Source organism: Thalia democratica, chromosome 9 (genome assembly GCF_965202585.1).
Source record: "Thalia democratica chromosome 9, ktThaDemo2.hap1.1, whole genome shotgun sequence".
NCBI classification, from domain to species: Eukaryota; Metazoa; Chordata; class Thaliacea; order Salpida; family Salpidae; genus Thalia; species Thalia democratica.
The window spans coordinates 10238664-10266096 of NC_139173.1; the positions used below are offsets into that span (position 1 = coordinate 10238664).

Consider the following 27433-nt stretch of genomic DNA (forward strand, 5'->3'; position numbering starts at 1 on the left):
AGAAATGTTATCTAGGGACTAAAACTAAATTAGTTGAAGTACAGTTTATTACAAAAAAAGTAAACTTAAAATGTAGTATTTTTTAAGCGGGCTACATTTACATGACCTCACGGGCCGAAGCTTTACTTTTTGCGGGCTGCTAACCATCAAAATAAAAAATATTGTCGCGGGCCGCATATTTATATTTTGTGAACCGCAGTTTGCTGACATTTGTTTTAGACCAGAGGTCGGCAGCCTTTTATGAACCTATTACGGGCCAATTTTTCTAGAGAAAATTGCTAGCGGGCCGCACTGTAAAAAAAGTCTTCCGCGGGCCGCAGTTATTTCAAAGTATCTGTAGTAACAAACATAAAAATGCTGTTTTTAACTAAATAATAAAAAAATTAACTATAGCAGAGCACTAGTTATAGTTAATAAGTTAATAGCCTAATTTTAAGGTTTTACTATAAAAATCTTTGTGTTACTGTTTTTACAAAGGTATGTTTTAAGCTGAAAAATATATCGCGGGCCGCATTTAGCCGGCCTTTTTAAGAGAAACAAAGTTTGCATCTCAATACAAAGAGAACTGTAATAGAAATAACTAAAAAGTTAGTTTAAAATACAACTTCAAATGTCTACCTCAAAAGAAATATTTCTAACCAATAACCACATAGAAACTATACTTGGTATATTTACTTTACACATTTATTTACTCTAGTTCCTATTTACTAAGATGACTACAGCCAATAAATTACCACATAGAAACTGTACACACTTAGTTTATTTATACAATACAGAGCAGGGCTTGCCAAAGAAGCCAATATCGTCTCTTAGGGTGATTTTAGCTATCAGGGGACAAAACAGCTACTAAGGAACGATATGTAAAAAAGGAGTCGAATATTTTCTAAATTTCTTCAAGTACGCCTTAGACCATTTTTCTTTTCTATGCATTTAAGCATTAACTCTTTAAATCATTAATATCTAGCGTAAGCTTCGAATTATAGCATTTTGCCACTTACCGCTCCATTATTAGTCATGTCCTACTCCCCCTTTGCAGCTAATTGGCCCCCTATATTTCTGATTTCGGAAACCCTGCTTTACAGCAACAAGAAAAATAAATACTTGTATTAAATTTTTTGTTATTTTTAAACAAATTATAAACCATACATTACGATATTATAAAGAAGTATTATTTACCACAACAACTAAAAAAATATAACGACAAAATTTTATTTTAATTTGGGAACCAGTTAAAAACAAAATAGTGTTTATGTTTTATTATCGTAATTGATAGCAGTTTATAAACCAAAGATTCAAACAGCTTAACGTCGTTAATCTTGCTAACATTTAAACACATAGAGTAAAAAAAGAAAACGTTTTCTTTTACCTATTTAACAGAAAAGATAAGTTCTATTTCGTAAAGTTTTAAATCTTAGCTGTACAAAATTACTTCAAGATGATTAGTATGTATCTTCACTCTGAGCATGAACGACAAAAACGAAGCTCAATCAGAATATTAAGTTAATTGTTAACAAAACGTTGTTTTTTTTTTTTATAATTTGTTCTATTTATTTTGTACTAGATAAAATTTTTAAGGAAAAGTATAAAAATTAATTAGTGTAAAATTTGTATTACATTTATTGATTCGTTTTTATGTACGTTTGTACTAAAGAAAAAAATTAAGTTAAATGATATAAAGTTTAAGTCAGAGTTTTCATTAGTTTTTGTTCAAATTTTGTGTTTATATTCCCTTTCCTATGTAGCAATTAGCAGATATAGTATACAGTTGGTCAACGTAGCAAATACTCTATTTTTTTAGCTATAAATTCGTCTAATTATTTCCTATTATAGTACTTATTAATTGTTCCTAATTTTAAGACATTAATGTAATTAATAAACGTAATTTACAACTTAATTTTGTTATTAATCCAACATAACAAATTATATTACCAGAGTTAATAACGAAACAAATTTAGCCTAACTATTAACAATTGCTTTTTTATTGAAACAGCATTTAAATTAATTGTTGAAAAATTTCATTCGGATTATCAAAACTAAACCACAATAAGAAAAAAACAAGCTTTGATTTAATGAAAGTAAGCTGACAATATAGTAAGAATATCATGCATAGGTAGACTTACATAGAGTATCCTTCTAAATTTGTCCTTATTGTTTTGAATTTTTTTCTAAATAAAGATTACTTTTAAAATTTCTTTAAGTAAAAACAAAAACTCTTTTTTTTTCATTACAAGGTTAATTTCAGACATAAGCATTTAATGTATTGTAATATAGCTATATAGTAAATCTTAATTTAAATGATATAACTGAACTTTGAGTCCGAACTAAAATTAGTTTTTATGCAGAATTAGTACTTATATTTCCTTTCCTATATAGCAATTAGTATTCATTAACATGGAATACCATCCACTTTTAAAGTTTAATTCTAGTCTTTTTAAATGTATAATTCCATTTCCAAATTTAAGTGAGGACTTCAGCATTGAAAATAGACAAAATAGCTGATCCATTCTTTGGTTGTTTTAGCTGTGTAATGGAATTAAAACTTGTCCATTACATTAAATTTTGATAATACTCCCTCCCTTTTTAAAGCGTTAATGTACAAAACATTTAAACACTTTAGTTTTATTGGTCCTTAAGCTGGAGCCGTAGTCTAAAAGTATATCACAAAGTTCTAAGTGATAATATCACATACCTGAACGTGCAGACAAATTAAAATTGCCAAAAGTCGCAACCTTAAACAAATATTACAAAATAAAATCCAATAAGTCAAAACTATAAGATTTAAAGTGGCATAAGTGAACTTGTTTTAAATTACAATAAGTTTTTTTTTTTTTGAATTTTAGATTAGGAAAAACCACCTAAACCATCTAAATGAACCATTATTTAAGCATATTGTTTTGTTGCAGTACATATTGCACAGTCTAAAACTTTTAAGTCTGGAATTCTATGAGTCTTGTTAAGTTTTCAAAAATTAACAGTAAAATATTAATAAATTAACTAATAAGTTAAATACACCAAACATATTGTAAGTTTAATTTAAATTGTAATTTACGAACAAATTAAAAATAACGTTTTAGTACTTAAAAAACGCGAATAACAAAAAAAAAAAGTAAAAGTTGTATTACATTTACAAAACTTTTAAGAAAATCTTAAACATCAATATTTTAATGTTTTTTAAGGTCAAATGTTTTTTCTTTTAAACTTTCGCATTGTTGTTTTTTTTTATTATTATATGTATCCAGCAAAAAAAAGGATATCTATTGAGTACATATATAAACTGAAATTACTATATCAATTTAAACATTTACTAAACGATTTGAAAATTAAATATCATGAAATCCTAAAAAACTAATCTAAATTACAACACATAGCCATTCTTAATAGTTTTTACAGTATTTATAGAAACAACGTTGTTAGTTTCAAAAAACACCATTAGTTTTCATGATTCCTTTCAAACAAGAAGTGAAACGTGTCAATTAAAATTTTTCCACCAGCGCAATTACCTTCTGCTTGTGGACGTTGGCTTGCGCGCTGTTCGTGTCGTCGTACTGCCGCATGAACTCCCTCATCACCCGCCTCACCCCCTTCACCGACTCCCCCTTCACGTTCAGCAGCCGCACCACCCGCTCCTTCGTCCCGCTCCCCGCCGAGTGACCGACGTCGACCATGACGTAGGCGAGGTGCTGCAGCGTGAACAGGCCGCAGTCGAGCCGCTTGATGTAGTTGTCCTCCTCCAGCTGCTCCTCGTCGTCGCCGTTCAGCTCCAGCAGCCGCTCCCTGTTCCTCTCCAGCTCCCCCTCCACCGCCTTCACCTTCCTCGAGTACTTCACGTACAAGTCCATCAGCCGCTCGAGCTTCTCGTGGTCGTTCTCCTGGAACTTGGCCAGCACCCGCGCCTTGCTCGAGCCCTTCAGGTTCTGCAGCATGTTGGCCATGATGCTGATGATGTGCTCCTCGTGGTCCTTCACCGTCGACCCGATCTTCTTGTTTTTTTTTGGCGGGCGCATGAAGAGCGGGAAGAGGGTGCGCAGGCCGTATATTTCCACGAACTTGGCGCAGTTGCTCGCGCCTTCCGGCCCCTGCATCGCGTAGTCCATCACCTTCAGCGCGCTGTTCCTCGAAATCTTCTTCTCTCGCAGCATCAGGTTCATCAGCTGCATGCCTTCGCCTTGGAGGAAGCGCTCCTTGTTGGAGCTGAACAGTAGGCAGGCGCACAGGCAGTTGAACATGTTCTCCATGAACTCCACCTCCTCCAGGTTGCTCGGGTCGTGGCGCTTGAAGGCGGCCAGCTGGCCCAGTATGGCGTCGATGCCGTCCATTTCTCCCACTTGCTTCTTCAGCTTCTCGTCGTCGTTTTGCAGCAGAATTGACAGAACTTCGGAAACGTAAAGCTTGTTGGCGTTGAACGGAATCTTCGACTTGAGCCTTTTGAAAATCCAGCTAAGAAGGCCCTCGCCAGTGAAGTTCTTGTAAGCGTCGGGCGTCGACTCCAGCACGTTTTCAATCACGGCAAAAGTGTTGTGCACTCCGGCAGCGTCTTCGGCGTTTCCCTCGTCGTACCTGTCTAGGTTCTGGATGAAAAGAGTGCACAGTTTGCTGCTCAAAAGCGCATCGATCAGCATCATGATTCCTTCCCTGTCCTCCTCATCCGCGTCGGCGTCCAGATGCTCGTCGTTGTCGGTCAGCTCCTGCAGCAGGTCGACCACCGCCGACGCGATGTCAGAGTTCTGGTGGCTCAGCAAGTTCAGCAGGGTTTTTACCGCGTTCAGCTCGACGATGAAGTGGTAGTGATGCGGAACGGTGGCGATCGCCTTCATGTCCAAGATCGCCTGGTTCAACTCGATTTCCGAGTCCATGAACTTTCCCGGGTTGTCCACGTGCTTGATCCGCATCTCCTGGTTCTTCTGCGATTTCTTCTCGAACGAAAAGATCAGCTTCTTTATCTTGTGCTCGTCCAGCTCTTCCGCTTCTTCCTCCCCCTTCTCCCGCTCCACTTCTTCGAGCAGCCGCATCTGCCGCTCCTCGGAGCTCTCTGCCGTCGCAGCGGGCGCCTTCAAGTCTTGCTGCTCCGCCGGCTTCCTCTTCTTGGACAAAATGGACTTTTTGACGGTGGACGCGGAGTTTATGGCGTTTTCGTCCGTCGGCTTGGGTATCTGCAGCCTGCTCTTCTTCCCCTGCCTTGAAACATCTGCACTGTAGTTTTTGTGCTTCTTGTGGGGAGGTTCTTCGTCGTTGTCTTCCACCGTGCTGAAGTTCTTCTTCGGGTTGAACGCCAGCAACTCGCTTATGTCCATTGTTATTGTTAGATTAATTTCTGTAAAAATGTTTAATGTTTAATTTTTCAATGTTAACTTTATGTGTTACAACGTTTTTTTTTCAGACAATATAAAACATGAAATTAAAATATCTTCTATATACAACCTTTTTCAATTACTTTTTGTGAGTTTTAAAAAACTCTAATATTTGTTTAAATGATATATAGACATCTTACAAGTAGTAGCTTACTACTTGTTTCTAGAAGTACAACTAAGGAGTCAACAATAAGTTTAAGTACCAAGGGAAAACTATAATTGCATGACTGCAATGCAGTTATTTCAAGTAGTGAACTTTCTACTTGTTTTCTAGAATTATTACGAAGGAGTCAAAACAATAGTTTGAAATTACAGAAATACTTTTTCGCGTAACGTTATAAAGTAGAAAAGAGAGTAGAAAAAGAAACAAGTTTTTCTTAGTAAGTTAAAAAGATGTTTTTTGGTGTTTGGGGTTTGATGTTGATGAGAACGGCATAAGAGACAATCAGAAATACTTCAGAGGAACATTTATCATACTGAAGTAAGGTAGAAGAATTGACCTATCACATATTAGTATTTTTGTACTCTTACTAAATAAAGCACATTTCATTAAAAATTGTTTTGTTAGTAGCTTAGTAGTAAAATAATACATTAAATCTAACAGGCGTTCCGTTTGAAAGTTTATAGTACTGTAATTAATTAACCTATTACATAATGTCGATTTTAATGATTAGTAAGGTTTAAATATTTTGAATCGGTAGCTTCTTGATTTTTAAGTAAGTTGTTTTATATTGTGATTTGTTGTTTTATTTTGTACTTTACTTTTCTAATTTAAACTTAATAATTACAAATATTATATAGTTTTATAACAGTCGTATTTAACATAATGTATTGTATCTATTATTAACCAATAATCTATAGTATTTACTTTTATTTTTAATAAACATATACATATACCTACGTTAGCTTCTATTATTTCCTTATAGTATTTATTTTTATTTTACAGAGATCCGTTGAAGTGTATTAACCTGTTAACACACAGAAACATGTGTTAATGTGATAAAGAAATAGATTACTGCTAATGTGTTATTATTATATATTCCAGTGAACTTGTTTCGCTCGGATTTTTGTAAACAAACACTTAAATTTATATTTTTAAATAGTCAGTTTAACTTTTATATCTCTAAACTGTTTGTTTCATATAAACTTAAATCATGATAAAAATTAATTTCAGATTAAAAACAAAACTAAAATGTTATTTCTATGAGTTGTGAAGAACTAGCCGCAACGCTATAAAATTTCAAACAAACATTTCAAAATCAATTAAAATCATGTTACTAAACAAAATTGGTTATGTAATTAACCAATTATTAAAAAAAAACCAATTAACTAAATCTAACTCTAGATCTCAAAAAAAATTGCCCTGAGATTTTCAAAAAATTTTAAAACTACCCTGAGACTTTTATAAAAAATCAAACTGCCTTGAGTCATCCTGAGTTTAAAAAAAGTCAAAAATTCTTGTGTTACCCTGAGATTTTCTAAAATTTCAAAATATCCGAGTTTCCTTGAGTACCTTGAGTGTGTGGCAACCTTGAGTTTATTAGTTTTAAAAATCATTGAAAAATAAAAGTTTGTTTTTTGAAACACAAATATTCGAATTTTAGAGCTCTTTGGTAGAAAAACAAATATGTTTTTTATTACAACTCATTTTAAGCTATTCTTACGTAATATTTTCATTTAAAAAACTTGACTATGTAAAGTAAAAAACTTTATTTTTAATCGATTTTTAACAGTAAGTAGAAATTTAATTTTTTATATAAAACTCTATCACGCTATTACAACACTTAAAAAACTAATATATACGTAACTAAGTTAAATCTTATTTCAAGAACAATTTTCAGAAAGATTACCAAAAACGTTATTTAATATGTTTATAGCAGAACAAACTAAAAACAAAAATCACTTTATACCATTATTATTTAACTAGTTAACACTTTATATTTATTAACAGTTTTATAATTACAAAATGCAAGCTAAAGTAGAACCTGTAAAATTTCACATAGGAACAAAAAAACTAAATAGAGCCAACACCACAGTTATTTCAAAATTATGTGTTTTAAGATTGAATCAAACGAACGTTTTAATTAAATTTTACCTGAAAAATAAAAATTAACAATTAAATATAAAACAAAAAAAACAGTAACTACGTTAAGACAATATATAAATGAGGACACTTATCATAATTTCCACTATAAATAGAAGATAATGCTTATTTAAAAAAATCATTTTATATTAATGAATAAGTCAGAATAAATAAAAATTTAGCTTGCACTTTATAAACATTCTATTTAAGGTCATAGAGGTGTAAATTAGTTTGAAAACTAATCTATTTTTTAACTAAGCTACCAGTTTTTTTTTCTGTTTCTTAAAACTCATAGCAATTTTTGAGATATAAGCGATCAAAATAATTTGGTTGCTTACGGAAAGCAACAATTATAACGGAAAAAAAGACTATTTTACTAAAAATTTATCTCATTTCAATTATTAATAAACTGTAAATAAAAAGTAGGAACTTTTTTTTAATTTCAAAGCAGAACCATCTTCGTTTTTATATTAAAAAACAGTTAATTATATTTATTTTTTACAAAAATCTGTTTCCTACAACTTTTTTTTCAGGGTTTCCCAAACTCATTTTTATAAAAACCCCCATGGCGAAATTAAAAAATAATACCCTATTTGTTATATATCGCCCCTGTAGTACTTTATTAACCAATTTTTTTTTTGTTGCCATACTAACTAATGCCCCTCTGATAGCAAAAATTGTCCACTTTGTGAAACCCTGGTATACGAAGCAAACTAATTAAAATTAAAGAAGATATAAAAAATTTGACATTTATATGCATAGTTTTACCATATATTTTACCTAATATAAATTGAATAGTGTTGCTTAAAGTTTAGAAGAAAATATTTTTAGATTACTTAATTTTTCGAGCTAGCAAAAAAAATTGTAGCATTAGACCAGGGGTTGGAAAATTTAATATGTGAAATAGTCGGTCTTTTTAAAGAGGATTGTGTTAACAGATTTTCCAGAACTTCAAAAAAAAATTTTTGAATACTGTACAAACATTTGTTTACATTAATTAAATTGTAATGCTTAAGTAACTATGTGGCCACTTGCTGATAGAAATCTGGCAACTATGGTTTAGATAATTGATTTACCAGTTTCACGAAAAAAAAAAGATTGGGCCAAATGTGGATAACAGTTAAAATGTTGGATTCAGATATCTATTTTAAACTAATAAAACGCAATTAATTATAAATTATGGATAAATAAATCATTATTTTCGTTTTAAGAGTTTAGGGGAGATCCTACATTTTTTTACCAATAATAACATTTGATCTTATATGAAAGCTTGAAGTACAAACTACAAGTTAGTTCTAGAAAACTAAAAAACCTTATTTAACTTTTGAAATGTTGTAATTTTTATAAAAAGTTTCCGATACAAACATATGGATTGCAAATTTTTCAGGGTCAACTTTCTCAGGAATGAAAAAAATCATTTAAATCTATTTTCTTCTTCATTTTTTGAGCTAGAGATCAGAAACTTTCAGGAAACGTTCCTTTTATAGTTTATAAGACTTTGAATATTGGAATTTTAAAAATATTAAAATTAAATTTCTTTAATAAAAAAACAAAAAAATTGTTTTTTTTTATAAAAATTTTATTTTTCAAAGTTAGAAAAATTCCAGCATTCAACCTTTTTAAAATTTAACAATACTTTTTCTGTGGAAATTTGAAGAAAATTGCTTAAAACATGAAAGAGATAGATTTTTAGTAAAATAAAACTTTTGCTTGTTTTTAGTTTGCGCCTTCTATTAGGAACCTATCAAAGTCACTGACTTTGATCGCTCATATCTCAAAATTTACTTTTAATTTTTTCAAGCTGTTAAAAATGTCTGATAGCTCAGATAAAACTCTATAAAATAAGATCAACTTGTAAAAATCAAGGTGGACTTGCCTATACCCTTAATAATTACCTTAAAATAAGTTAAATAGCTTTGTCTTTTGTTTCATGCACAGTTATTTATTTAAATGGCGCCTAATGCTTAAACAGAGTGTGTTCTAATAAACTCTAAAATTAAACTCCATTATCTTTAGGATCCTACTAGTAGAGCTTTCTCTTGATATAATTTACTCATAGAGTAAAAGTCCCACAAAAGTCAGTTTTAAATAAATCTAGACTACTATTACAAAATGCTGCTATATCTGGTCCACCAACTAGATACGTTGCCTAATTTTATTGTAGAACATTTTAAAAGCGTACTACAGAGTTGCCACTCGTTTTTTCAATATTTTTTTCAGGTTTTCCCAAATTTCTTTCAGGTTTTAAAAGTACACATTTTTGGGTCACTTTTAGTTTTAAGTTAAGTTTAAGGTAAAAATTGAGTTAAATAACATAAAAACATTGAAAAAATATATTAATACGTATTAACTCTAGTGAAATTGTACAAAAAGTTAATAAAGCTAAAGAATAATTTAATAATTTGGTACTTTCTTTTTTAAGCAACAAAATTTAATCTAAAATTTGGCACTTTCTTTTATAGCAACAAATTTACAAAAGTTCAAACCCTTAACTGAATTCCACTCAGAGATTCAATTCAATTTAAAGGTGGAGGTGCTGTCATCAATCAGAGTTCATCAATAACTGACCGTTGCTACAACAAGAATAGCATTTTATATTAAAAATTGGTTGTTAAGCAAACGTCATAGTGCTTTAAAAAATTTAAACTTCTCAGTGTTTACAACTACTTAATTTGTAAACTTATTCACTATTATCACAACGCAGGGACAAATAGCGATTTCAGTACAACACTATAAAAAATATAGTTTCGTCATATAGAGCAAGGAGAAAATTTAATATAAATCACTATATGAAAAGCTTTTATTAAGACATCTATGGTTTGGTATGCCAATAGAGAACAATTAGAGAATTTAGTTTTCTTTTTTAAAACAAACATCATTCTTGTTTGATAGCAACAAGAAAACACAAACTAAGATTAGTAAACCAATAATATACATATATCAAAAAAACTTGAACTACTGATAATGTGAATTTGTTTAAGCTTGATAGTTCACTTGTGTCTTTTTAGAGAATGATTTGTTATAAATTTAGTGTGGTTGTTTCTTTAAATAAAGGACTTATTTTCAATAAAAAAAACAACTATTGCTTGTTTTAAATAAGTAGATCCTGGTTTGTTTTTGGATAACAATAAGCAATCTAACAGTGATCTATGCGATAATTAGTGATCTAACACATATAACAGTGGTTCCGGTTGATCACTAGTTTGAACCATACAAATTTTCTCAAAATCAGTGTGCCAAGGTATAAAAAATTATGAAAGAAATACTTCTTGAAAATTTTTATATAGCTTACTACACAACTATTAACAGAAATATTGTAGTACATTTTAATCTTTTTTTTTAAACTGGTTATTTGAAAATTTATTTCAAAAAATTCAGAACAGGCTTTAAAGGTTCATTAAATTGATTATTTAGATCTTTTTTTATTTAGTTATTTAATTTAAAAAGACTGTTATAACATACTGTTTATGAACTTTTTACTTAGGCAACCTTTACTTTTTGGGTTCTTGAAAATTCTGCAAATTTTTCAATATAGATTGTTACTGCAACAATTTAAAATGTTTTACTGTTGAAAAAACTCATTATTATAAACTTCCTTTGACAAAAATTTATAAGTATATTGCTTCTATTTTTTAGATACTGCCCTTTTACTAGTTAATAAGACATTTAGTTTTTTGCTGCCTTACTAATTAACACCCCTAAGTCACTTTTATAGGGGTATATTGCTTACTTTTGGAAACCCTGTGCTAAAATGACATACTACTTATACATGTTTTAAACCAAAATAAACTGCTTCAAAACATAGGGAATCTAACATTTACAACTTATAACAGTGCTTAAGGGCAAGGGGAGTAAACACTCTTTTTTGGTTTTTGATCTTATATTATATAGTTTTTACTAAGCTTCAAGATGCTTTTTACAGATTTTAAAAAGTTCAAAATAATTTTTGAGATATAGCCGGTCAAAGTCGGAGGCAACAATAGGATCCTTATGGGAGGGGCATACTAAAACGGTAAATAACTAGAAATTACTAAAAATCTATCTCCTCCTACGTTTTTTGAGATAACTACCTCAAATTTTCAGGAAATGTTCCTTGCAATATTTAGAAAATTCTGTCCGAACAAAAACTTTAAAAATTAAAAGTTTTATAATTGAAAAAAAAAAACTGTTTTTTTGTTTATTTAAATATAATTTTTTTATTTTTCAATTTTTTTAAATTTTTCCAACATAAATTTTTAAATATATCAAGGAACATTTCCTAAAAGTTTGAGGTAGTTATCTCAAAATACGTAGAAGAAGATAGATATTTAGTGAAATAGTTTATTTTTGCTGTTTTAGTTTGCAACTCCCATAAAGATCCTATTGACTTTGACCAGCTATATCTCAAAATTATTTTGAATTTTTTTTTAATCTGTAAAAATATTTTGTAGCTTAGTAAAAACTATATAAAATAAGATCAAATTTCAAAAAAAAATGTGTTTACCCCCCTTTGCCCTTAAATGAAAGCTTAAGCAGGTAAAACTATAAATATTTTTAAAGATTGAAAAGGTTTGAACTTTGATTTAGTCAATTTTGTGAAAAGTTTTGTACAAAACGTACAGACCTAAATTGTATCAACACATCTTTCTTGACAACTAAAAAAATTATTTTTAACTTATCTGATTTAAACTTTTTAATGTGAAGACTTCTTTTAAAAGGTAAACTGTTTATTTATCTCAAAAATTTGATTTTGGAAAACATTTATAAACAACTTTAGATCAAAAAGACCTAAAAATTAGTAACTTTTTATATGTTCAAAAATTTATCTGTAAACATATCATTGTATTTCATCAAAAAATGTAGAGAAAAAATGCTTATAATAAAAATCTGTTTTTTTTTTCTAGCTTATCATTTGCATGGATCATTGTTGCTAATTATCTTATATCTCAAAAACTACTTTGAACTTTGTTAAGCAGAGATTGAAGTTTCAAAATTGACTCACTTTTACAAAACAAAGACCATTATGCGTTAACAAAATTTAAATTGTATTCAAATTTTCATTGTGCAAATAGTTTGTTAACAGTAAATACTCAACTACATAATTTTGTAAAATATTAGAGTTTGTTTTATACTTAATGGTTTTGTACAAATCATAGGTAAGTATCACCTTGTCAGATTAAGTTATTTTAATAGGTGTCATTTAAGCCTTATGGTTGGTGCAAAATAAACTACAGCACATTAATTTCAAAAAGTAATAATCTAAATTATCTCAATGAGTGAAAACTTGTTTATTGATTAAATTCCGAAAGAATAAACTGTATTGAACTTACTTGGTGGATCCATTAATTGGATATCATTGTTTATTGTTTTTTAAAAGATCTAACATATAATATTCGAAAATGTATATAAAAAAGCAGTTTTTCATACTTTCCCTAATGGTTTAACCCCTTATTGTTTTATAACTGACAAATTATAAAAAAAAAAAAAGAATAATTAAGGCCGTGGGGGAGAGTAAACCATGTTTTTTACAAATTGATCTTATTTCATTGAATTTTTTCTAAGCTTCAAGATGCTTTTTATTGGTAAAAAATTTAAATTATTTTTTGAGATATGATCAGTCAAAGTCGGGCCGCATAATAGGTTCCCTATGGGAAGGGAAAATTAAAACAGCAAAAAAAGACTATTTTATTTAAAATCTATCTCCTCCTACATTTTTCAAGCAATCTTCTTTAAATTTCATAGTCTAATCTTTATACAATAAAAAAAAATGTTACTTTGGAATTAAAAAAAAATTGTAAAAATATTCTTTTTTTGAAAAAATAAACTTTTTTAAAATTTCCTCCTTAAAATTTTTATTTTTTTAAATTATTAAAATTCATAAGTAACGTTTTTTTCTTTAAATATAAGGAACATTTCCTAAAAATTTAAAGAAGATTGCTTGATAAATGAAGGAGATAGATTTTAGTGAACTTTAAAATTTCCAAGAAAATTGACCTCAAAAAATTTGCGGTCCATACATTTGTATCGGAAACATTTTACAAAAAATGAAATACCCAAAAGTTTAAAGATATTTTTAAATTCTATAAAAACTGGCTTGTAGTTTGTATTTAAAGCTTTCATATATAAGTCAAAGTTAATTTTTGTAAAAAAAGTGCTAAACCCCCCTATAGGCCATAGGTGTTATTTTAGTGTCAATATTACGTGTCCTTATTTTAGCTGTTATAATATTTATTGTTTAAATATTACTTTTATTTGTTTCAATACTTCTTAGTTTGATTGATGTACAAGTTAATAAAATTTTTGATAAAAACTATAACTATCAATTAACTATATATCTCAGGGTTGCCATATATTTTTGCAAAATTTCCTTCAGGTTTTTAAAAGTACACATTTTTAGAACTATTTTTAGTTTAAAGTTACTTCATGGTTAAACACTGTTAAATAGTATAAAAACATTGAAAAGATACTCTAAAGCTACTTTAAACGTGTTTAAAAAATAGGATGATGACACAAAAGGATGTCTATATGATAGATTTGATTAAAATCGAAATTTTACTACTTCACATGTTAAAACTGTTAAAAATACCAGGTTTTTTTAATTCAAAATTTGTCAAATTCCAGGTTTTTCCGGATTTCAAGGTTCTTTGGCAACCCTGATATCTATACAATAACACATTGTTGTTTATTTACGTAAGTAAGCTTGATATTTTGAAAATTATTAGTCGTAAACTTAAGTTACTTTAACAAACTAGTTAACAACAAATTAAATTAAAAAAATAAGTTTTTAAATCAACTTAACTCGATTCGAAGCCATCAGAGTAAAAGAACGTATTGCATATAATACAGAAAAAGTAGGGAAATATTTCTTCCTAAAGGATTCAATAAGTCGCTTGTATCAAAGTTGTTTAGTCTATAAATTCACGTGTCCAGGTGATCTGAACAACCAATATATTGGTGAGACTGAAAGACAACTTTTCGTAAGAATTAAAGAACATGTGACTCCAACCGACAGTGCGGTAATTAAAAATATCGAAAATTGTGCATTTTGTACTAATTGTAACAACATTATAACTGTTTTGAAATTATTATAACGTGCAGTTCGTATAATGATTTATTGTCTTCAGAAGCTCTACTAATTAAAAAACTTCAAACAAATTTAAATAATCGGCTTGGTCCTGATAAAGGATCAAGAGTAACTATTAGTATATTTAAATAATCGATTTTGTCTTAAATGTTTATAAAAAATCTATTTTTGTCAATTACTTAGTTTTAATTAGTTGTGTTTTTTACAATGATATAGTTTTCACTATATTTATTTTATGTTTAGTTAACTAGTGAGTGTATAGTATTTTGGCAAGGGAGTTTGTAAATTCCGAAAGCGCTTAAATTTTTAATAAAGCTTATAATGAAAAAAAATGTTTTTCTTACAATAATATAGTACTTAATTACATTTTAAGGTCTAACTACTATATCTAAATCAACTAAATGATCTTTTAGAACTATATTCAATAACAATAAGTTAAATAAAATTGTGTTCTTTCAATCTTATTTAAGTTTTCTCCGGACATTTTTCATTTATTTTAGTACATAGTTACTATGCAATTCAAAACATAAACAAATCAACTTACCTGCTGAGTATTGATAACCTCAAAGATTATTTTTTATTCCAATTTATAAAATTAAATTTATATCTATAAAAAGTTGGTGAATTGGAAAATGAAGTGGAATACTTTATTTAAGTGACTAAACTTACTTACACAACATTATTTACAACTATATAGTTGTTTAAAAATAAACAATGACAAAAATTAAAACAAATACAAATATTTATAACCAAGATTTAACAGGAAGTGTACGAGCAGAACATTTTTAAGAGTTGGAAAACTAGTAAATTTACTTAAATTCAACATCAGAAAAAAAAACTAAGTTTATCTTTATAAAATCTCAATATAAATGTTCAAAAACAATAGTTCCTCATAGCAGCACTTCCTCTTCAAAACAATTAAGACGTCATCTTGGGATTCTTCAGCACAATGATGACGGAATCTCCTCTCAAAAACATCTTGGAGATGAACCTGTCTCTGTTCACTGGCTTCTTCTTCGCCTCGCCTTTCTTTTTCTTCTGATTCTCAGTCCACATTTCCTTCACATTTTCCAAAACCATGTTGCAATGACGATCAAAAGCCTTGACTCTACCAAGAAGTTTTCGGTTGTTCCTATAGAAGAGTTATACAACTTATTTTTACACATATTAAACTAACATCTTAACACTCACTTAACATTACACATTCATTTTGTTGCTTTATAAAAAAAATTCTTAGCAACACATAGAACTAAAGATTTATAATAATTAGAGGATGAAGGTTAAGCTAAGATTTTAAAACACAGCAAAAACTGTTTAAATAAAAAAGTCATTATTTCAAGTTTTTTTTTTCAATTAGAGTTCTAATAAAACTCTTACTTTAATACTTAGTCAGAATTGATAGTAGTTTAATTATTTTCTGTCACAGAAAAAGTTATTTAGTTGTCTACATTATTTCAAAAAAAAGTTCAAAATATAGTTCAAAAAATAATATAACATACTGTAATTATAGCAATTTTTATGTCCAGTTATTTTTTTACAACAATAATATATCAAACCTGCAGTTAATGAGCACTTGAGTGTTGTTTTTAACAGAAGCAGTGAGAATGTTCAAAGGTCCGTGCTCAAACTCTTCCTTTTCAATTTTTTCCAACTCTTCGTGAGTCAACTCAGTCTTGGATTTTCCTGTCAATGTGCTCATACTTGCCAAATTTACAATTAAGCTGCATGTATTTATTAAAAGCATTTATTAACCAAAAAAACATTAAATTTAAAAATTTTATACAGTCATTAATTGTATAGCTATATGTCTTGAAAATTGAACAATATTTTTTAACAACTATTATATATATATAATTATGCAATTTAATATAGACACTAAGTGCAGGAGCAGCAGTCTAGTAAATCAATTTAGTAGGATAAGAAATAAAAGAAAAGTACTTCTTAATTGTTTTTTAATCTTAAACTATTTTTAGTCACTTATCACACAGATATAATAATAGTTTTTATTATCAAATTCTATAACCCAAAGATTATTATTTATCAGTGAAAAATATATGAATTTCAAACAACTGTTTTTATTCTTAAAATCAGTTTAGCAATAGGTAAAAAAAAAAGAGTATAGTGTTTAAAAAAAATTCAGTTTAAAATTTTCTTAAGCTAGTATTATTTGATAACAGAGATCAAAACAAGTTTGTTTAAAGATAACAACAATATTTTGCAAACTTGATTTCTAGAAAGTTAAAGAAAAAAAACAATACAAAATTTTACAGGTTTATGATAAACTAATTACATTAAAGATTAAAAGATTCAGAGTAAAAAACAATTTGTTTACCATTTTTTAAGATTTAGTGTTTATATTCATAATTAATTCGGAAACAGGTCAAAAATTCACAAAAAAACTTTTGCACTAAGAGACACATTTTTGCACAAGAGTGAAAATAAAACAAAAAGTAAATTTGTTTAAGGGCATAGGGGGGGGGGGGGGGGGTAAACACCCTTTTTTGGTTTTTATCTTATTTTATATAGTTTTTACTAAGCTACAAAATGCTTTATACAGATTCAAAAAGTTCAAAATAATTTTTGAGATATAGCCGGTCAAAGTCGGAGGCAACAACAGGTTCCTTATGGGAGGCGTAAACTAAAACGGCAAAAATAGACTATTTCACTAAAAATCTATCTTCTCCTACGTTTTTTGAGATAACTACTTCAAATTTTCAGGAAATGTTCCTTAGAATATTTAGAAAATTCTGTCGGAACAGAATTTAAAAAAATTAAAAAATAAAAAAATTATTAAAAAATAACAATAAAAAAAAAGAAAAAAATTCAAAAAAAATATTGATAATAGAAAACAAAATAAAATAATAATAATTTAAGAAAGTTATTGACCAAGAGTAAGGGTTAGGGGTAACAGCTATAGTTAAAAAAACACATGAATCTAAAAAATAAGAAGAAAAAATATATTACCAACTTAGGGTAAGTGGTAACAGTGGTAGTGAAAAAAAGGATTAAAAAAGAACTAATAAAAAAATATGAAACAAAATAAAATTTTAAACTGTGCAAAATTGTCCCTTTGTGCATATTTGACACTTAACCAATTAATAAACATATATCTTCTTCTCTTTATCTTTTATTATTTGTAGTAATTTGCCACACACTCAAGCTAGTTAGGATAACTCAGGAAGCTTTAAAAAATCCCTCACTCATACTTGATTGTTTTTGTTTACAAAAGTCAGAATAGTTTGAATATTTTATTTAAGCTCAGGCTAGTTTTTATGATTTCAAATCTTTTAGACAACCCTATACTCATTTTTTCACCACTCTCCAGTTTAACATAAAAAAGCAAAGTTAATTTCAATAAACTAATTGGGTTTGCAAATTATTGCTGCTATTTTTTACCCAGTGTTTATTTTTTAGTTGTAACTATCCAGGGAAATTGAAACCTGATGTTATTATCAATAGTTCTCAAAAATGTTAATTAAATTTTATTTAAAATTACAACAATATGTTGAATTGTCAATGTACATATATTGTATTCAATAAAAACTTAAAGTTGAAATTAAATCATCAGTTTATATTCAAGTCTTAAAATGATAAAAGAAACACATCTCAAAAAAAAAATTGATATAAATACTGTGGGAATGCGCTATAACTTTTAATATTTTAAACTAATTTTTTTTTTCTTAGAAGATCTTTCTTTTAGTTTAGACAATTTCAGAAAATTAACTACCATCCTCTGCTTTAACAGATTGCCAGTCTTTGAGGTAAAAATACAGCCAGAATCTTAACTTAAGATTTTTTTTTATTGTTATACTTATCATTAATTCCAGGCTTTGCGCGCAAAAGTTTTTTCATTTAGCCTGACTGAGACCATTTTAGCCTGATATTTTTTCAAAGTAAGGAAAATCCCCTTTAGAAGTCATTTAATTTATTGGGGGTCTTGATTGGTACTGTTGTAGTATCCGACTTCAACCAGCTTTATCTCAAAAATATTTTGAGCTTTAAAAATATGTAAAAAGCAACTCATAGCTTAGTTACAACTCAATAAAATAAGACTAAATTGTGAAAAGGGTGATTGACCCCCTATGCCCTTAACATAACAAATTCATCGATAAGTTTTAAAATAAGTGTTGTATCTATTCTATTACTAGTGTAAAAATTTAATATATATTACTAAACACATTTGTTCAATTTAATTAAGCACTAATTAAAAAAAAATTATAACCAGAAGATTTATAATAAAACAACATGCATTGTTGTATTTTATTAAAATTTAAAATGAAATGCTTACACACCAGTAATAAAATAAGTAAAAAATGTCTTTTATGGTATTTTAACTAATACTTAAAATTTATACATAATTATAAATCCTAAACTCTAAATAAATAAAGTGATTGTTGATGTCATATCAGATTTGAAAAGCTTGCACTTAAATTATTAAAATCTTTAATATTTTGTTCTTGTAAAGAAAAATGAATTGTACCTAAAATGTGTACTCCCACAAAACTTGTACTTATATCTTTAAGCTAAGTTTTAGTGTTGTGATTATCTCTAATAACTTTAAACAAATAGTAAAATTTATGAATAAACTGTAATGAGTTTTAATCTAATAAGTATTTGGTATAAAGCCTTTAAATTAGAAAACAGTTCAACCAATCAAGCTCTGAAAAACAAAGCTGATTTAAACAAATTTAAACAAACAGCTAAGTTGTTGAACTTTACTGTAATGTTTAAACTGTATTTTTTTATGATTTTTCATAATTATTAAGTATATAATCTATTCAAAACAAAATAATGAAGATTCTTTAAAAAAATTTAAAGATTCAACAAAAGGTTTTAAGCATTTATTTTTACAAATACTGACTGATTTTGTCTTTAATAACTAAATCTTTATTTAGAAATAAATTCACATCCCAATCTGATCTTAAAAAGATTACTCTATTTTTTTTTAATCAATAATTTTCAAACATTTGAACTGAGAAAAACTGAGATTCTCAAATTTTTAAATAAAAAAACTGATTTAGCCTGACGTTTTCCTACCTTTTTCAAAAAAACTGATTTGTCCTGACGCGCACAAACCATGATCAATATAGAATACTAATAATAGTGATGTAGGCAGGAGCAGAAATTGGGTATGTTTTTTTATTTAAAGAATTTCAAAAACTTAACTTTTGAAACCTATATAAAAAACACACAAAGAGAAAAGCTTTTAACCTTATGAAGCTTTAAGTGTTATATGACAATTCAAACTCTTTAACAAAAACTTAAAGAGAACATATTTCAAAAAGTTATACATATTTGAACAATAAAAAAGTTATATGTGGGGCTTACTAAAATCTACAAACATTTTTTCTTTTATGAAAAGTTTCAAATATGTTTAAAGACATTTAAAAACTACTAAAAAATACAATACTTTAAAACTAGTTTTAGCAATATCTCAAAAACTGTTTAAAAATTTTCAAAAAAGAAAAAATGGTTTTCAGGTATTAATTTAACCTACATACATATTTTTTATTTTTTCAAATATACATTACTTTTTTAGTTGTGGCCCTACAACAGTGGTTCCCAACCTTTTTGATGCCCCGCACCCCTAAAATCTTTTAATTTGATCTCGCACCCCTAACACTGTATGCTTTATTACTTATTAATAATTTTATTATGAAATCATTGATTTCATTAATTAATAATTTGTATTTTAATTTTTATGATAGTGTACTATATTAACAAATATAAAACACTTGGAAATTTAAAAACATAACAAACTATATTCGAAAAAGTTTTATCTATTTTTATAAGGTAGAAAACATCAGAACTCACTCTTCCCTTCGCAACGATAAACTTTTTATGAAGGTCAATTAAGTGAGTTTGGAGCTCATCACTTGTAATTCTACCTGCTCATTTTTAAACAAACTAAAAAAAAATAATGAATTTTTAATTAAACGAAAACAAACTAATTTATCTTTATGAAAAACATTTTTTTTTTAAACATTAACAAAAAACTAAACTAATCTTAGATATTTAATAAAAAATTCCTAAATGACACCTTGTTATACTTACAAGGTATTTAACAAATTAATAAAATACTATTCATGCAATATTATTTTGAAAAGATTAAGAACTTAATTTTATATATTTACTCTAAAGTTGATGACTATTTTGTTCCTGTTTGTTGTACAATACTTTCTGAAAACGTGGCATTTTGTTGCTGATGGCAATTCGCATGTCTGCCTGTGCATTCAAGCGGTTTCTTGATTTAGTTTTTATAGACAAAAGAGTACTGAGTCCAGACTCACACAAGTAAGTCGTCGCGAATGAGAGTGCTTAGTGCTTTCTCACCAAGTTTGGAAACATATTCATTGAACAACACCAATATTGCACAAGAGTTTTGCTTTCAAACTGCATTTTGACAAAACGGTTCATGCATAATTCAATAAGTTCATCTTTAAACGATTCATCATCAAACATGTGAATCAAATTAAAAGAATATGGATTTATTATTCATTACTCAGAAACTTCCAGTTCTCCTATTTTAAAATATCCATCAAAAGACTTGGATAGTATTTCCAAATGGTTCATAATTTCTTCACGCACACTTGGAACGAAACACTCATCTTCATCAGTCACTTCTTCGAGTAATGGAAAGTTTGATAAATTGCCTCTTTCAACTCGTCGACACTAGAGATTTAACTTTTTTTAAAAGCTTTTATTATTTCACGACATTTTAAAATATTTACATTTCTTCCTTGCATGGAAACACTCATGTCATTCAAGCGGCTGAAAATGTCACTTAAGTAAGCTAGTATTTGAATTAATTCTTTTGACTCTATTTCTTTGAAATGGTCACAGTCACGTTCCTTAAGAAAAGCTTTAACTTTTTTCCTCAATTCAAAAAAGCGCGTTAAAGCTCTTCCACGTGATAGCCAGCGGACCTTCGTATGGAAAAGTAAAACTGAATGTTCACTACCATAATCTTGACACAAGGACTTAAAAAGAGATGTATCTTTGACATGATTGAGTACTAATTAAATAAACTGTATTGTAAAAAAAATAAAAAGTCAATTACTAAGACTTTTTTTCTTAAAGTTTATACAAAAAAAAGTGCTTCAGCCTATAACTTCGTCATTTAGTCTTTAAAGATTTGAAAAAATATTAGAAGTGAGGAAAAAGGACTAGAAAAGTCATAAATATCAGGCTTAAACTTAAAACTAAACTTTTTATACATTTTGTTATGAATATATGTATTTCTTAAAATATAAAAATCAGCTGTTCTAAGTTAAGCTTATGTAATGTAATGTTTTATTTTCAAAACTATTAGCAGCTAGGAGGTTTCAAAATAATAAAGGTTTGAGTTAAGATTTTAAAAAGTTACAAGATATTGAGTCTTAAATTGTCAAAAGATATGTATAAAAGCAAATACAAAAAAAGTTTGTTTGCTTACAACATAAATAGAAAAAAGTAGATTGAAAAAGGTAAACGGCTTAAGTTCAAAAAAGGTATGAATAGAAATAAAGTTGATGCATTGAATACTTTTACTAATCTATAAAAATTGGTTTCACTAAAGCTAAAAACAAGTTTTCTTAAATGGTATAACATACAGTAGTTGCTGTGAACTTTACAATTTATTGATGTTAAATCTTTAAGCACCACTTTCTGCACAACTAAGCTTTATAAAAGATTACATTATAAATGTAATAGACTTAAAAGAACCTGTTCTTAATAAGCTAATAAAAAACCTGCTGAATATACTAATTTTTATTTAAGTATTTCAATTAAAATAGATGCTAGCTCATTAACTGTTTTAAACAATTAATGGCCAGTTAAGAAAATAAAATGTTTAAAGAATAGATGATTAAAATTCACAGGTGTAAAACTCTAAGAAAGCTTTACTGAAATTTTAATTCTAAACTAACAGCTATTAAATGAACTTAGTTAAAATAATTTACTTCTAGAAATTCTCTTTTGCTGCATGACGTATTAATAAAATGAATTTATTCAGAAAATTAGCGCCAACTTATTTTATAACAAAATGTACTTTTTAACTTTATAAACTTTATCAGAGAGTGAAAATCTCCTTATTTGTCATACAAAAAATAAAAGCCATCTCGCACCCCCTGAAATGCTGCCTCGCACCCCCAAGGGGTGCGAGCACCCCTGGTTGGGAACCCCTGCCCTACAAGAATGTTTTAAAGAATTTGAATTTTTGGAACTTAAATTGTCAAATTTTAGTAGTCAAACACTCAGCTTAAAGACAATGAATAAAATTTAACATGATGACATGACAACCAATTTCAGATAGTTGATTTTGTTTTCCTCATGTGATAACTATTGACAAGGTAGCCGCTCTTTAAGACAAGAAAGCCAGCCTAAACATCAAAAACTAGTTTAAGTCTGCCTAATTTTTATAAAAATCTTTCAAATGTAATAAGAAACAAAAAGCAAAAAAACTATTTTTAATTTCACTTAAATTAGGGTGGCCACTCTTTGAAACAAAACAACTATCTTGGATGACCATAAACTGTCTAGAGTCATCTTGATTTTTTAATATAAAAAAAGTACATTTTTTAACTAAGAAAAATAAACTTGTCCAACAAAATTGATTACAAATTATGAAAATATTGCAACTAAAACAACTAAACCTCATTCAAAATTTATATAAGAAATACTGCATGAAGACCTTTCTAAGACTTGAAACTATCCAGAGTTTTTTATAAAAACACACAACTATCCTGAGTGAGCCGGAGTTGAGAAAAAAAAGTATTTAAGTACTTGAGCGTCCTGATTGTATGGCAATCCTGCAGCTTAAATAGCTACCCTGTGTCGTGTTACCACTAAAGACATATTTAAAAGTTTACTTTTTAAAAGTGGTAAACTAATCAATAGCAAACTTCTAATTTAACTTCAACGGCAACAACTTTAAAAGTTTAAAGGAGACCTGTTTTAAATTTAAAAATATTTAGAAAGCTACATATTTTAGACTAATAATGTTTATAAAAATAGAAAAGTTTTTGACTTTATTGACTTTTTTTATCTCAGAAATCCTTAAGTAATTTGTTAATTAACCTTGATGATTAGCCAATATTGCCTTGATACTTTTACAGAGTTTGTGCGCATAACTTTTAAAATTTAGCCTGACATTTCTTGGTTTATACCTATTTAATTTAGACTAACATTTTCCGAAAGTGGGCAACAATACCCTTTGGGGCTGGTTTTGGCTATCAAGGCATGTCAACTAGTAGGGCAGAAAATTAAATTAGTAAATAGCTAGCAATGGGGCAATATCTAGAAAATAAGGGTATTTTTTGTAAAATTCTGCCTAAGAGGCATTTATGAAAATGAGAATAGTAAACCCTGCCAAAATCTTTTTTTGGTCTACGCTCAGTTGGAGGTTCAAACAGATGAAACAACATAACTTTTAAGAGTAGTTGTAATTGCTTAGCTTTAAAAAATATATAACTTTCTAGTACATTTATCATTTTTCTATTTAAAGTTATCAAAAAAAGATATGGTACCTGAAAAATATCTTTAAAAATTCAGTTTACAGAACTCATATTACATAAATCATATTATGTAACTGCTAGAAATATCAGGGTTCATAAGCAAAACTTTATAAAACTAGACTGACACTTGTCCCAATCTTTATCAGTTAACTCCCAGTTTAGCTTCCAACTAAATATAACAACATAACCTATTGGATTAGTTTTAACTGTGTAACCCAACATTTTTTTTTCAATTTCAAGTATGTATTTAATTAGATATGGCCTTGAGAAAATATAATAAAATTTTAGTTTAAAGAACTTAAATAGTTATTTAAGTGTTACAGACAGTTTTTAATTTTTAATTTTTCAGAGTGAAAGCTCAACTATCTTAATTTTTTTTAATAATTTTATTAATTACAGTGATAGACTGATTTTATAATATTACTCTTGTACAACTAATGCATTCAAGAATTTCTTGCAAAGAGGTAATTAAAATTATCAAAAAAATCATTTCTGGTAAGGAAGTAATAATATCTACTCAATACTAAAAGTGTCTAAAAATCATTTTTTGAAATTTGATATTATACAGGGTTGCCGCTTATTTTTTCAAATTTTTTTCCAGGTTTTCCAAATTTCTTCAAGGTTTTTAAAAGTACACATTTTTGGGTAATTTTTGGTTATTTTTAGTTTTAAGTTAATTTCTATTTAACATACTGTGTTAAAAAGTATAAAAATATTGAAAAAATTGTGTAAAGTTACTTTAAATGTGTTATTTAATAAAAAAAAAAATTAATGATGACAAAAAATCTTAATTATATGATAGATTTTTTGTGTCAAATCAAAATTTTGCAACTGAAAATGTTAAAATTATTAAAAATTCTAGGTTTTTCCAGGTTTTTTGATCAAAATTCCAGGTTTTTCCAGGTTTTTTTCAAAATTTCTCAAATTCCAGGTTTTTCCGGGTTATTTTAGCCTAAATTGTCAAATTCCAGGTTTCCAAGTAAGGTTGGAAACCCTGTATTATAGTACTTAAAATTCTCAAATTGTATTTAGGAATGCCAGTCATTCTTTGTGATTTTTTGTCTTTATTATATATAATTTAAAAAAAATTTATACAAACTAAAATAAATAAAAATAGATAAACAAAATAAAATTCAGTAGTTCATATGCAACTTGTTTGCTGTGAAGAATTTGAAAGTACTTCAATGAATTATATTATAATATATAATATTAATTTTTATGTATATAATATTATAATATAAATTGATAAGCTTGAATTAATTTTAAGTTAAAATAAATAAAAATCTTAGAAAAATGTTGTAATGCTTAAAACATTTTTTTAATATATTGAACAATTTCAAATATAATTTAAGTACTGACAACAATTAATGAAATATAATTTTTATAATACTGTTTTTTTTTTGTATTAATCAAACACTAGTTTTTGATCTTGCAATGTTCAACTCAGAGAGCTTCACTTTTATTCAATTTATTTTTCAAGGGCATAGGGGGGTCTACCTTGATTTCTACAAGTTGATCTTATTTTATAAAGTTTTATCTGAGCTATCAAGACATTTTTAACCGCTTGAAAAAATTCAAAGTTTTTTTTGAGATATGAGCAGTCAAAGTGGGTGACCTCAATAGGTTCCTAATGGAAGGCGCAATCTAAAAATGCAAAAAAAAAACATTTCACTAAAAATCTATCTCTTCCTTCATTTTCTAAGTAATCTTCTTAAAATTTTTACAGAAAGTGTATTATTAAATTTAAAAAAGATTGAATGCAGGATTTTTTTTGAACTTAAAAAAATAAAATTTTTATTCAAAAAAACCACCTATTTTTTGTTTTTTTCATCTAAAATTTTTGTTTTTTGATATATTTAAAATTCCAACATTCAAAGTCTTATAAACTATAAAAGGAACAATTCCTGAGAGTTTAAGGTCTCTATCTCAAAAAATGAAGGAGAAGATAGGTTTTTAGTTATTTTTTTAATTTCTGAATAATTGACCCCAAAAAACTTGCGGTCCATACCTTTGTATCAAAAACTTTTTATAAAAATAACAATATTTCAAAAATCTTAATATATTTCAATTCTATAAAAACTGGCTTGTAGTTTGTACTTAATATATTTTGTATAAGATCCAATGTTATTTTTAGTAAAAAAAAAAAGTAGGAACCCCCCTATGCCCTTAATTATATTAAGTTATTTTTTGTTTACTCCTAATTTGCTTCTTATGTTGAAAACGTTTATTGTTGCAAGGGGTAGAGTTTGAGACAGTTGTTTTTTTACCAAAAAAAAAAAACATTAACTAATAATATAATGTTAATCAAGTACTTGTATCATTAAAAAGGGAGTTAATACCAAGAAAACATCATCTTGCAAGGACCTAAGATTATATTAAATTTATTTTTGACAGGGCCATGTTGTAAGGACTTTATAACAAGAATGCTTGACAACTGAAGTGCAGAATGAAGAAAGTGAAGAAAGTGACAGCAGTCTTGTCTGTCCTGGACAAGATATTAAAAGGGTTGTGTGCTACTGGAGATAACCAAGGGTTTTTTTTGTGCACCAAGTCCTAGAACCAAATATTTTAAGTGTATTTTTTGTTGTTCTATAAACTATAGTAATTGAGTAATTGACCAACAAGGAAACCTGTGAATAAAAAAATGTGATAGTGATTGTTTTTTGACCCAATCATAAAAACTAGCTGAAGCTGTAAGTTCATATAGCCTAAGTTCACCTGAGGCAGCCCTGTGTAATGGTTTGGTTAATACATTTAATTAGAAAATGCTTAAAAAAATCTAATGATTTCTATTTGTCTTAAAATTTATTCTTTAGTAATTTGATTGAATAATGGAGGTATACAGTTTACAATTACAATAAATTCAAATAATGATATAGTAAGCTTAATTAATTTTTTTTTTTGGTCTTTTTAATTACTGCATCTAGAATATTTAAGTTTGGCAGATTAAATTTGTTCAGTATTCAAACAACTTTTCTTTTAAATCATTTATCAGCTTAATAGGAATACTAAAAAATGAGGGAAAATATCAGTCTAAAAGGTCTAAATTGAGAATTGTCAGCCTAAATTTAGAAAATGCGTTCGAACCCAGTAAAAAACTTTTCATTATTGTCTGTAATATAAAAAAAAACTAATGTTTGACAGTTTTTAGATTAAATAATTTTACTCCTGTTTTATTTTATGAGGTTTAATAAAATTTAGATTTAAAACTAAAAATTTAACTAAATAATAATATTATTAACAGAAAACAAGTTTTTCGAATTAGCAAAACAGGCTTTTAAGACAAACTAACTAGTTAATTGTTTTAACACTTAATGTTCAATAAGTTAAATGTGAAATACAAGGCCCATTTTATAGAAGATATTTTAGTTTTACTAATAATAAATTTTGACCTGTAATTTTAATTAGTTAAAGCAGTTTATTGTTGTATTATATTATACTGTAG

At 27.7% G+C, this 27433-nt stretch overlaps 2 protein-coding genes across 3 annotated transcripts; both read right to left on the bottom strand.

Annotated features, from left to right (window-relative positions):
* Nucleotides 1-3039: 3039 nt before the first annotated feature.
* Nucleotides 3040-15100, bottom strand: LOC145844435 (beta-catenin-like protein 1). 2 transcript variants are annotated; one of them, XM_082951835.1, is made up of 3 exons: nucleotides 15039-15073; nucleotides 9918-10004; nucleotides 3040-5311 (listed from the first exon to the last, which is right to left on the bottom strand). In XM_082951835.1, exon 3 carries the CDS (start codon nucleotides 5289-5291, stop codon nucleotides 3474-3476), a length of 1818 nt encoding a protein of 605 aa, XP_082807961.1. In that variant the 5' UTR covers nucleotides 5292-5311; nucleotides 9918-10004; nucleotides 15039-15073; the 3' UTR covers nucleotides 3040-3473. The 2 variants fall into 2 exon arrangements, with proteins under 2 accessions (XP_082807961.1, XP_082807960.1); XM_082951834.1 differs by lacking the exon at nucleotides 9918-10004 and having other exon boundaries at nucleotides 15039-15100.
* Nucleotides 15101-15396: 296 nt separating this feature from the next.
* Nucleotides 15397-16211, bottom strand: LOC145844436 (small nuclear ribonucleoprotein Sm D2-like). Its single transcript, XM_082951837.1, has 2 exons — nucleotides 16051-16211; nucleotides 15397-15626 (listed from the first exon to the last, which is right to left on the bottom strand). Exons 1-2 carry the CDS (start codon nucleotides 16191-16193, stop codon nucleotides 15413-15415), a joined length of 357 nt encoding a protein of 118 aa, XP_082807963.1. The 5' UTR covers nucleotides 16194-16211; the 3' UTR covers nucleotides 15397-15412.
* Between the last annotated feature and the right edge of the window lie 11222 nt (nucleotides 16212-27433).

Excerpts from the sequence above, each read along its gene's own strand:
- LOC145844435 (XM_082951834.1), bottom strand. The coding sequence starts at position 5,291 with ATGGACATAAGCGAGTTGCTGGCGTTCAACCCGAAGAAGAACTTCAGC.
- LOC145844436 (XM_082951837.1), bottom strand. The coding sequence starts at position 16,193 with ATGAGCACATTGACAGGAAAATCCAAGACTGAGTTGACTCACGAAGAG. Across the intron at positions 15,627-16,050 it reads CAAGTGCTCATTAACTGCAG|GAACAACCGAAAACTTCTTG; the intron begins GTTTGATATATT and ends ACTCTTCTATAG.